This window comes from Triticum urartu, chromosome 4, assembly GCF_003073215.2.
Source record: "Triticum urartu cultivar G1812 chromosome 4, Tu2.1, whole genome shotgun sequence".
In the NCBI taxonomy this organism is placed as follows: Eukaryota; Viridiplantae; Streptophyta; class Magnoliopsida; order Poales; family Poaceae; genus Triticum; species Triticum urartu.
In genome coordinates this window covers 560,336,570-560,348,661 of record NC_053025.1, presented here as the reverse complement: position 1 = coordinate 560,348,661, position 12,092 = coordinate 560,336,570, and the positions used below count along the sequence as shown (strand labels likewise).

Here is a 12,092-nt window from a genome sequence, read left to right as displayed (position 1 = left end):
ATGTTTGTGTCTAGAACTCTAGATCATGGAGGAATCGCCCTCTCTGGTGGCGCTTCTCTGGGGTAAATTTAGCACTTTCTCAATGGAATTGCAGTGTAATTCTTTTGTGTGTTTTAAGTGGTATTTACAGTGTACTTTTAGTGTAATTACTGTGCATTTTCAGTGAAATTTACACTGTAATTGTTAGTGGAATTTACACTGTAAATGTTAGTGGGTTTACGGTGTACTTCTAGTGGATTTTTGCTCTGTATTTGCAAGTGGCATTTTTAGTGGAATTACTGTGTATTTCCATGGTTTTTACACTGCAATTATTAGTGTAATTTTGGGCCTTTGTATAGTTGATTCACAGCAGCAGCAACTGTAATTTTTCTGTAATTCGGCTTGTGGTTAGATGCCATCAGTTTTGGTCCTTTTCATCCTCCTGTAGTTAGCTTAGTCCACCTTTTGTTAAATTTTAACCCTTTTAGCTGCTTTCTGTACGGGTTTGAATTGCTCAGAGCGTGTACCCATTTATAGTTTAGTGTATGGGCCTGTTTAAAAGTGATTTGCGGGACAGAGGCAATTTGCGGGGCAGAAAGAACAAAGGAACAGGGACACAAGACATATGACACTTGTCATCCTTTAGTTGGCTGAAAATGAATTAGATTTCATGCGGATGTAGAATAGACAGTCCCTATGAAAAATATGATGTGATACCATCTTTTATATGCTCTCATGGTACCGATCTTAAAACGTTAAACTTGAATGTTTTGAAAAAAAATCGAAAAAAAATTGAGGATGTTTACAAGGCATATGTATACATGCCCTAAGAAATTCAGATCAAAGTTCAAAGTACACATAAAGAAACAAAAAATATAAACGGATGTAAATAGTTTAGGTTTTGACCGAATATTCAATTTTGAGTCCGGACTCATCTGCATCCTCTGAACAGTAAATTAAAAAATAATCTAAAATCAGAAAAATCTTTTTTTTATGGAAGATGCTTCGATATTTCAGCTTATTTGAATATCTAAGTAGCTCTCAACAAAAAAGACAAACAGGTAAGCTGGAATTTGGAGCGGACCTCGCGCACCGAAGCATCTTCCATGCATTTTTTTTAAGTTTTTTAGTATTTGTTTTGAATTTAATATTCATGGCGAGAGCAAATGAGCTCGTGAGCCAAATAGTCGCACTCAGTTTTTGACATTATTCATGCATTTGTCTTTATTGATACTATTATGCTGAATTTGTTTTTTTTTTCTCTTTGTGTACTTCAAAATTTCACCTGAAATTTCTAGGGATTGTAGACACGTGTGTTGTAAATATTCATAAAAATAGATTTAAATTTGACCTTTTCAAATTGGTATCATAGAAGCATACAAGTCATGGTATCACCTAACATTCATCCGTACAATATAGAAACCCTCATACATACGCATATACACTCACCGTTATGAACACATGCATGCTCATTTATCCCTATGAGCCTCTTCAAGAGACTGGCATATCATTTTAAGATTGATAAAGTCGTCACATACGTCTTCGTAGTCGACGGAAACATCTCCTTTCACTAAACGCACATCGTCAGAAGGCCTCAAACACATTCAAAAAAGTGTGAGCATCTCGTTGTCCTCTTAACCATCTAACTACCAGTTAGTTCACGTGGTGACGCTTGTTCCGTTGTTCGTTTCCTGCCCAGTGCCCACGTAGCGTTGTGTACGATAGTAGTGTACGTAGAGCAATGCTACCCACACGGACAAATAATTACAGAATTAACAAGATGCTTAGCTGCATAATTTGACTGGGAAGAAATCAAGGTGCGGGGCCAACACCCCCTGAAATTCACGGGTGGAGATTAGTTAGTGAAGAAATCGGTAAACCTTCATAAAACTCCGTTCGTTTGGAATTTTCGATGTACAGAACGGATTCCACCAAAGTATGCGTGTGGAACAAGAACAACTATGTTTTCCTTGGAAAGAGAAAAACGGTAGAACATAGTTTCTGAAGAAGTCAAAATAGTAAGTTACACGATTATTTTAAAATATAAGTTATTCAATGGTTATCTCTAACATTTACATTACGGAGGGCAAAAGAACAACTCGCAACTATGCAATGAGCAGCTCGGGTGTGAAACCCTAGCTGCGAGGCAATGCCACCACCATCCCTCCTTCCCTCCCCCGTCGTTGGCAGCACCGCCGCGCAGAGCCCGTGTGGCATTGGTGGACGATTCGGCCGATTAGGCCGTTCCTCCAGAGCCAGGGCCATGGGTGCTTTGAGGTTCATGTGGGCAGGAAACAAATGCAGTCCACGCAAGCAAATGAGCTAAATTCATCCCGCGCGGGCCTGGTTGGACCTAATGCAGCATACCAAACGCGTCATTTGTCATCTTCGGGTCATGGATTGCCAAGTATAGAGTGGTGATCCTTAGGTCGTTTTAATTTTGTTGTGTCGCTTCTATAGGGTCTTGCCATTCTTTGGTGTTTTAGTTTTAGTTTTTCGAGGCGATGGTCTCTCAGAAAACGATCATCTCATTTGTTTGTAAGAAGGGAAATCATAAGAGCAAGTACAGTAAGGTGACATGGGGGACTGTAAGACTTTAAATATCATATTTTTGCTGAGTTGTAATAGAGAGAAGATGAGAAAGAAGAGAAGTGGGATACAAACTAACAACCGACTATAGCACGTGCTCCTAAAGACTTTGTGATAGAAGGAAGTGGGCAATATATCAATAAAGTGGTACTTGCACAGGGCTTGTCCAACGGCGACCGCAAATTTCCTCCCACGTATGTCTGTGGGCAGGGGGGACCACTCCAGGGACACGGATGCGGGAGCCGGTCATCCAACACCGCCCACATACATTTCAACCTGCATTTGAACTAACCAAACAAAATTCATGCAAACCGTTCGATATTCATCAAAGTTCAGATAGAAAATACCACACATCATCCATACATAGCAAGCAAATTAAGTCTGGTACAACAATGTCTCAAATTCGAAAAGATTAACCAGATGTCCAACAAGTTTTTCATCAACAGATCATGTCGTCCCACACATACTCCCCCTTCAGCTTCATCGAACAATGTGTACATAAATGGTCGTTCCTCTGTCCTGTGATACACCACGGCAGTGCGTGCGGGCTACATACACTACTAGGAAAAGGCCTAGTAGTAGCACGGGTGCCCGCGCTACTACTACGGCGCTACAGCTAACTAGTAGTAGTAGCGCGGTGCATCCCGTGCTACTAGTACATGTGTTAGTAGTAGCGCGTGACTGTGACCCGCGGTACTACTATTAATTTCATAAACCAAGAAAAATTCTCGACCCCGTGCATGCTTTCAATGGTGTCAATTGTTCGATCCAGCGACGACAGGGTTGCCAGAGGTGCGGACGGGTAGCGGCAGACCAGATCCAGCGACGGCTGTTGGAAAGGGACTGCATCCAGTGTAGAGCAAGACGACGGTGTGAGGATCCTCTTTGCGGCCAAGGCGGAGAGCTCCTGGTTGGCCATGTCGCTGACCTACGCAGCATGGGCATGGGAGGTGAGTAAAATCGAAGGAGAGGGAAAAGGAGAAACAAGGGAGAAAGGAAGGAGATGGAGGGCGCATCCGAGCTGGTCACTGGTGATGAGGTGCTCCGTCGTGGTGGCATGGAGGCCAGGGGAAGACGTGCGAGCTCCTGGACGCCAGCGACGCGAGGAGGCGGACTCGTTGGGCGCCATGGAGGAGCAGATGTGCTTGGGCAGGAGCACCTCACCACCGGAGAGCCTATGGAGAGAGGGGGAAGAGTGAGGGAGAGAGGGGAGGCCGAGGATATGGGGACTTCACTTACCTCGTAATTAGTAGTAGCGAGGGGTATAAACCCGCGCTACTACTATGGCATGTCCCGGGGGGCACGGTAGAGACCGCTTAGTAGTAGCGAGGGGTAAAATGTTGGGGAAGGTAGCATGCAATTTCAAAAAAAAAAATCTTACGCTCACGCAAGATCTATCTAGGAGATGCATAGCAACGAGAGGGGGAAAGTGTGTCTACGTACCCACGTAGATTGAAAGCGGAAGCGTTTGACAACGCGGTTGATGTATTCGAACTTCTTCTCATTCCGACCGATCAAGCACCGAACGTACGACACCTCCGAGTTCTGCACACGTTCAGCTCGATGACGTCCCATCAAACTCTTGATCCAGCAAAGTGTTGAGGGAGAGTTTTGTCAGCACGACGGCGAGGTGACGGTGATGGTGAAGTGATCCGCGCAGGGCTTCGCCAAAGCACTACGACAATATGACCGAAGGTGTAAACTGTGGAGGGGGCACCGCACACAGCTAACAATCATTGCTGTGTGTTCTAGCGGTGCCCCCCTCATATATATAGGTTGGAGGGGAGGAGAGGCAGCCAAGGGGGTGCCCCAAGTAGGAGGAATCCTACTTGGGCGCCTCCCAATTCAGCCTCTCCCCTGATACGTCTCCAACATATCTACTTTTTCTAATACTTTTCCTCTTGTTTTGGACTCTAATTTGCATGATTTGAATGAAACTAACCCCGGATTGACGATGTTTTCAACAGAACTACCATAGTGTTGTTTTTGTGCAAAAATAAAAGTTCTCGGAATGGAATGAAACTTTGCGAGGAATTTTTATATAAATAAAGAGAATTTCTGGAGCCAAGATCCACCGGAGGGGGCACCTAGGTGGGCACAACCAAGCAGGGCGCCCCCCTCCTGGCGCGCCCACGTGGGTTGTCCCCACCAGGTGGCCCCGCAGACCCTGATTCCAACTCCATAAATACCTATCTTTTCAGAAAAAAATGAGGGAGAAAGAATTATCGTGATTCACGTGACGGAGCCGACGTCACCTCCTGTTCTTCATCGGGAGGCCATATCTGGAGTCCGTTTGGGGCTCCGAAGAGGGGGATCTTCGTTCTTCGTCATCACCAACCCTTCTCCATCGCCAATTCCATGATGCTCCCCACCGGGAGTGAGTAATTCTTTCGTAGGCTCGCTGGTTAGTGAGGAGTTGGATGAGATTCATCATATAATTGAGTTAGTTTTATTAGGGCTTGATCCCTAGTATCCACTATGTTCTAAGATCGTTGTTGCTATGACTTTGCCATGCTTAATGCTTGTCACTTTGGGCCTGGGTGCCATGATTTCATATCTGAACCCGTTTATGTTATCACCATTATATCCATGTTTTAGATCCAATCTTGCAAGTTATAGTCACCTACTATGTGTTATGATCCGGCAACCCCGGAGTGACAATAATCAGAACCACTCCCGGTGATGACCGTAGTTTGAGGAGTTCATGTATTCACCGTGTGTTAATGCTTTGTTCCGGTTCTCTATTAAAAGGAGGCCTTAATATCCCTTAGTTTCCAATTGGACCCCGCTGACACGGGAGGGTAGGACAAAAGATGTCATGCAAGTTCTTTTCATAAGCACGTATGACTATTTACGGAATACATGCCTACATTATATTGATGAACTGGAGCTAGTGCCGTATCGCCCTAGGTTATAACTGGCTCATGATGAATATCATCCAACAAGTCACCGATCCAATGCCTACGAATTTATCCTATATTGTTCTTGTTAAGTTACTATTGCTATCATTACTGTTGCACTTGCTACAAAATTACTTCTATCACTGTTACTGTTACCATTGCTACTGTTACTACTATCAAAACTATCATATTACTTTGCTACTGATCACATTGCTGCAAATAATTAATCTCCAGGTGTGGTTGAATTGACAACTCAGTTGCTAATACTTGCAAATATTCTTTGGCTCCCCTTGTGTCGAATCTATAAATTTGGGCTGAATACTCTACCCTCGAAAACTGTTGCGATCCCCTATACTTGTGGGTTATCAAGACCTTTTTCTGGCGCCGTTGCCAGGGAGCATAGCTATATTTGTTGAGTCACTTGGGATTATTATCAATTTATCACTATGAAGAATCTGAAGGATGCTAAGACTAAGATTTATCCCTCTAAGACGAGGGGAGGTAAGGAACTGCCATCCAGTTCTGCTTTAGATTCACCTTCTGTTATAAGTAAACTTGCAACACCACCATTGTTGGGGAACGTAGTAATTTCAAAATTTTCCTACGCACACGCAAGATCATGGTGATGCATAGCAACGAGAGGGGAGAGTGTTGTCCACGTACCCTCGTAGACCGAAAGCGAAAGCGTTATAACAACGTGGTTGATGTAGTCGTATGTCTTCACGGCTCGACCGATCAAGCACCGAAACTATGGTATCTCCGAGTTTTAGCACACGTTCAGCTCGATGACGATCCCCGGACTCCGATCCAGCAAAGTATCAGGGAAGAGTTTCGTCAGCACGACGGCGTGGTGACGATCTTAATGTTCTACCGTCGCAGGCTTCGCCTAAGCACCGCTACAATATTATCGAGGATTATGGTGGAGGAGGGCACCGCACACGGCTAATAGATCTTAAGGATCAATTGTTGTGTCTATGGGGTGCCCCCTGCCCCCGTATATAAAGGAGCAAGGGGGGAGAGGCGGCCAAGGGGAGGAGGCGCGCCCAAGGGGGGCAATCCTACTCCAAGTAGGATTCCCCCTCTTTCCTAGTCCAAGTAGGAAAGGGGAAGGAAGGGAAGGAGAAGGAGAAGGAAGGAGAGGGAGGAAAAGGAGGAAAGGGGGGCCGGCCCTCTAGTCCAATTCGGTTTGGGCTAGGGGGGCGCGCGCCCTGCCTCCTCTCTTCCACCACTTGGCCCATGAGGCCCATTACTTCTTTCTCGTATTCCCGTAACTCCCCGGTACCCCCGAAAATACCCGAATCACTCGGAACCTTTCCGATGTCCGAATATAGTCGTCCAATATATCGATTTTTACGTCTCGACCATTTCGAGACTCCTCGTCATGTCCCCGATCTCATCCGGGACTCTGAACTCCTTCGGTACATCAAAACTCATAAACTCATAATATAACTGTCATCGAAACCTTAGGCGTGCGGACCCTACGGGTTCGAGAACAATGTAGACATGATCGAGACACGTCTCCGGTCAATAACCAATAGCGGAACCTGGATGCTCATATTGGCTCCTACATATTCTGCGAAGATCTTTATCGGTTAGACCGCATAACAACATACGTTGTTCTCTTTGTCATCGGTATGTTACTTGCCCGAGATTTGATCATCGGTATCTCAATACCTAGTTCAATCTCATTACCGGCAAGTCTGTTTACTCGTTCCGTAATACATCATCTCGCAACTAACTCATTAGTTGCATTGCTTGCAAGGCTTAAGTGATGTGCATTACCGAGAGGGTCCAGAGATACCTCTCTGACAATCGGAGTGACAAATCCTAATCTTGAAATACGCCAACCCAACATGTACCTTTGGAGACACCTGTAGAGCTCCTTTATAATCACCCAGTTACGTTGTGACGTTTGGTAGCACACAAAGTGTTTCTCCGGTAAACGGGAGTTGCATAATCTCATAGTCATAGGAACATGTATAAGTGATGAAGAAAGCAATAGCAACATATTAAACGATCGGGTGCTAAGCTAACGGAATGGGTCATGTCAATCACATCATTCTCTTAATGATGTGATCCCGTTAATCAAATGACAACACATGTCTATGGTTAGGAAACATAACCATCTTCGATCAACGAGCTAGTTAAGTAGAGGCATACTAGTGACGTTTAGTTTGTCTATGTATTCACACAAGTATTATGTTTCCGGTTAATACAATTCTAGCATGAATAATAAACATTTATCATGAAATAAGGAAATAAATAATAACTTTATTATTGCCTCTAGGGCATATTTCCTTCACTTTGGGCCATAAGATTGGGGTTGCCAAATTCTTATGTAATCCATTCATGTGCCATACATACCATGGGACTCCCAACTTAATGAACAATAAATGTAGTAGCGCAGATCTAAAATTCAAATGGACAATACTTAGTACGGAGTGAGATTTAGGGCATTGTTGGTTGAGTGAGAATTAACAAACATGGTTTTTATGCATGGTTATCTTTTAAATTTTTTTGTAGGACAAGAAAAGGCGGGAGTTGTTTCAATGCTGGCACATTATAAGAAGATATTTCTACGATCTCTATGATCAATTCTACATAGGGGAACTTTGTTTGCAAAGCATCAACATCTGTTGCATCACTCTAATTCCAAAAAAATCCAGGGGCTTCAGGAGTCAATGAATACATGCATATTTCACTCCTCGACTGCACAATTAAGTTGTTGACCAAGTTATTGGAAAATAGGCTTCAATCCATCATTCTTCGGCTAATCCATATTAATCAGCATGGCTTCATGAGAACAAGAATTATTCATGGTTGCATTGCTTGGGCATATGAATACCTTTTTCAATGTTACTCAATAAGAAACCCACTATGGTGCTCAAACTGGACTTTGATAAGACCTTTGACAAGGTTGAGAATGGAATGAACATGGCTATTCTCAAGCAGAACGGGTTTGGCAATAAATTATGCAATTGGATCAGCCAAATTCTATCAATTGGTACTTCTGTTGTACTCCTTAATAGTGTTCCAGGAAAACAATTTGTGTGCAAGAGAGGAGTAAGGCAGTGTGACCCCCTCTCTCCCCTGCCTTTTGTTATTGCTGTAGATTTTCTTCAAACTATTCTCAATAATGTCATGCAAAAACAGTTTATTGAGCCACCAATCTCCCCTACATCTTGCCCTGATTTTCCAATCCCACAGTATGCCTATGGTACCCTAATAATCATGCAAGCTTTCCCTAATCAACTGCAACACTTGGAGAGGCTGTTGGATCTCTTTTCACATGCATCTGGCTTAAGGGTCAACTTTCAGAAATCAAACCTGCTGCCTATCAACATCCCACAAGAAGAGATACCGAACCTTTGCAGCATTTTAGAGCGTCAAATTGGGACTTTTCCATTCACATATGTAGGTATGTATGGAGTTCTTTATGTACATTATTGAGAGGATTTAGAAGAGAATGAACTCTCGTCCACAATTCTTGAGCTATGATGGTAGACTATTGATAGTTAATGCAGTACTTTCATCACTTCCAAATTTTGTTATGAGTTGTCTGCTTCTCTACAAAGGAATCATAGATCAAGTAGACAAATATAGGAGACATTGCTTTTGGAGGGGCAAAGACTTGGAACTTAAAGTCTCCACCCCTTGCTACCTGGGAGTTAGTATGCAAGCCCAAGAATGAAGGTGGTTTGAGAGTGCTAAACCTACACACTCAAAACATTGGCCTTTCAGTAAAGATGGTGCACAAATTCCTAAATCATTGTGACCTTCCTTGGATTCATCTAATTTGGGAATTCTACTATCCACATGGCGTCACCTCTGCAACTCCTTCTCACTGCTCCTTTTGGTGGAGAGATTGCTAAAAGCTTCTGCCCCGTACAAGGAAAATGCAACATGTTTGATTGAGGATGGCAATTCAGTTGCTTTCTGGAGTGATAGATGGGACGATATTACTAAAACGCAACTCTGGCCACATCTATTCTCGTTCTCTACGAACAAATGGATCTTCTTACATGCTATGGGTTCCTTGACAAACATTTTATGGCACTTCCATCTACCTTTGTCACAAGAGGCTTTTGATCAATATCAGAAACTGATGAAGCTTCTACAGAATACCCATCTAACACAGACAGAAGATACATGGCAACCATCTGGGGCTGTAAGATTTTAGGTTTCTCAAGCATACAAAATTCTCACTGGTCATCGGGATTTCATTCCAGGACTGGCATGGATCTGGAAAACTTGTTGTCAACTCAAAGACAAGATTTTCTTCAGATTGCTTGTTCTTAACATGAAAAACACAAGACCCATGCTACAACGGGAAAACTTCTTCATTCCTGATTATGCTTGTCTTTTATGCGGCCTACAGGTGCTTGAAACTAGGGATCACCTTTTCCTACATTGCCCATTTACCAAATGTTGTTGGACTTATTTATGTCCTACATGGACTCCTACATCCCTGGGCATCCAACACGAGATCAACAACTTAAAAGCCCTCCTTTGTGTTCCATCCTCTCTGGAGATCATCATCCTGGCTTCTTGGGCTATATGGATGGGAAGATAGCAGGTGATACCGGGCGTTAGGTGATACCGTGATACGGGCTCCCGGAAGCCATTGGATCTCGGCTCCCGGGAGCTCTTGAACATTTTGCAAAAATGTCATCCGAAAGTCTTCAAATTTCACGTAAGTACAATAGATTTCAAAGAGCCGTCGGATCTCAAATCCAACGTCCCAGAAGCCCGTATCACGGTATCATCTAAGTGCTGGTAGCACTTGATATTTTCCCCTATATTCTTGTAGGAGGATATTTAAAGAGATGCACTGGCTCACCTAGAGAGCAACTAATCTAGGAACCTGCGAATAATCCCTGCATGAGGAAGCCGCATCTACTCCGCCTGTTAATTAGGCCGGGGAGTAACTACACCCCTTCTCTTCTCGGACAAAGTAGTGTCCCCTTTGTCAGCTCTGCACTGAACTCAATACGTCCAATTATAGGTGAGCCCCTCCTACCAACCTGACGAGGCGCCACTCACTTCACTCCACTTCCCCTATAAACTCCCCGCAGCATCCACCACGCTCTCCCTCCATTCACCGCGCACAACGACCTCCCCCACTCTCTCCAGCCAAGCTGGCTAGAGAGCGAGCCCAGGGAGCTAGCTGAGCCCGCTTCGAGGCAAGAATTCAAAGCGCCATGCTGGGCTGCTTCTCCCGGCTCCGGCGGCCGGCCTCCGCCGCGGCGGGGGCGCCGGCGCCCGTGCAGCCGCCCGACGAGGCGTCCACGTCGGCCTCCACCCCGGAGACCTCCCCGCGCTCGTCCTCCTCCTCCGCCCGCTTCAAGAGCGCGTGCCTCCGGGACGGCGGCAGGGGCGGGGACGTGGATGTGACCGTCGCGAAGGAGTGCCCGCCGCTGTCGTCCATGCTCGCCGTGGACTCCGGGCTGTCGTCGGCCATCGCGTCCCGGCGGTTCTTCCTCGCCTCCCCGGGCCGGTCCAACTCCATCGTGGACTCGTCGGCGGCGCACGCGGCCGCCGTGCTGGGCGTGGGCGCGGCCGGGGTGGCGGTGCCGACCTACTCCCCGGACCCACACGCCGACTTCCTGCGGTCCATGGAGGAGATGTCGGCGGCGCTGCGGCTGGACGCGCGGCGGCGCGGCGACCGGGCGCGCCTCCACGAGCTGCTGCTCTGCTACCTGGCACTCAACGACAAGCGCGCGCACCGGTACGTCGTCAGCGCCTTCACCGACCTCCTCCTCCGCCTCACCGCCACCGACGACCTCGACGCCGACGACGAGCAGCACGGCAGCATGTAGCAGCCGCGCCGACGTGCCTGCCTGCCTGCCTGCCTGCAGAGCTCAACACTTTCGTCCATTATTTCTCATATTTTTTCGGGTGCAAGATGCTGGTGCTGTGTGCTCAGTTCCCAGCAGACAGGCCATGCATCTGATCTGACTGTAAAAAGAATTGTTCGTGTGCAATTTCGCGGCAAAAAAAGCCGCTTTGTACCTTTGTGTGGGCGTTGGCTGCTTTTGCCCTTTATGAAAGGCGTGAGCGTGCTAGCGAAGACGGGGAATATCTTAGCTTCCACAATTGCACCGCTTTGTTTCTTTGTGTAATTGCGTTTGTCTTTTCAGCCACCTCCCCGCGCTTTCACCTTTAGCTTTGTGTTGGGGCATCTGAAGGCTAGTTTGGTACATGTCAGGCATGGTTATGCCGTGACCATTGCTTTGTACGTAGACACGTAGTAAATGTGAGTGCAATTCTGTCATTTTACTCTCTTGGACCGAGTAATTTTGGGATCGCCACACACCTTGAGACGGGCGAGAGAGGGGGGGGGGGGGGGGGGGGGGGGGGGGGTCTTCGGATCCAGCAGCGGGACGCAATAATAAACAGACGCCGTGCAAAACCAACCGCCGCCGTACGCGCATAGGCTCACTCTGTCACTCACACATGGCCGCTGTACTCAACTATTCCGTCGACGGATAGATCGCGGACGCGTGGTAAACCAGTAACCATCACGCGCCAATCTTTTTCCTCTGGTTCGAGATCACGCGGCCGGCCGAAATTAAGAGGATTGAGATCTATCATGGACCGTCTGTCACTCTCTCCCCCGTGCCT

The 12,092-nt window shown here is 46.1% G+C and overlaps 1 protein-coding gene across 1 annotated transcript; it reads left to right on the top strand.

Annotated features, from left to right (window-relative positions):
* The first annotated feature begins 10,531 nt into the window (after positions 1-10,531).
* On the top strand, positions 10,532-11,710 carry LOC125554152 (transcription repressor OFP12-like). The gene has a single exon (XM_048717749.1). The coding sequence runs from the start codon at positions 10,670-10,672 to the stop codon at positions 11,285-11,287; it is 618 nt and encodes a 205-aa protein (XP_048573706.1). The 5' UTR covers positions 10,532-10,669; the 3' UTR covers positions 11,288-11,710.
* The last annotated feature ends 382 nt before the right edge of the window (positions 11,711-12,092 follow it).

Bases quoted from the DNA above. Each gene is read 5' to 3' on its own strand.
- LOC125554152 (XM_048717749.1), top strand. From the start codon at position 10,670: ATGCTGGGCTGCTTCTCCCGGCTCCGGCGGCCGGCCTCCGCCGCGGCG.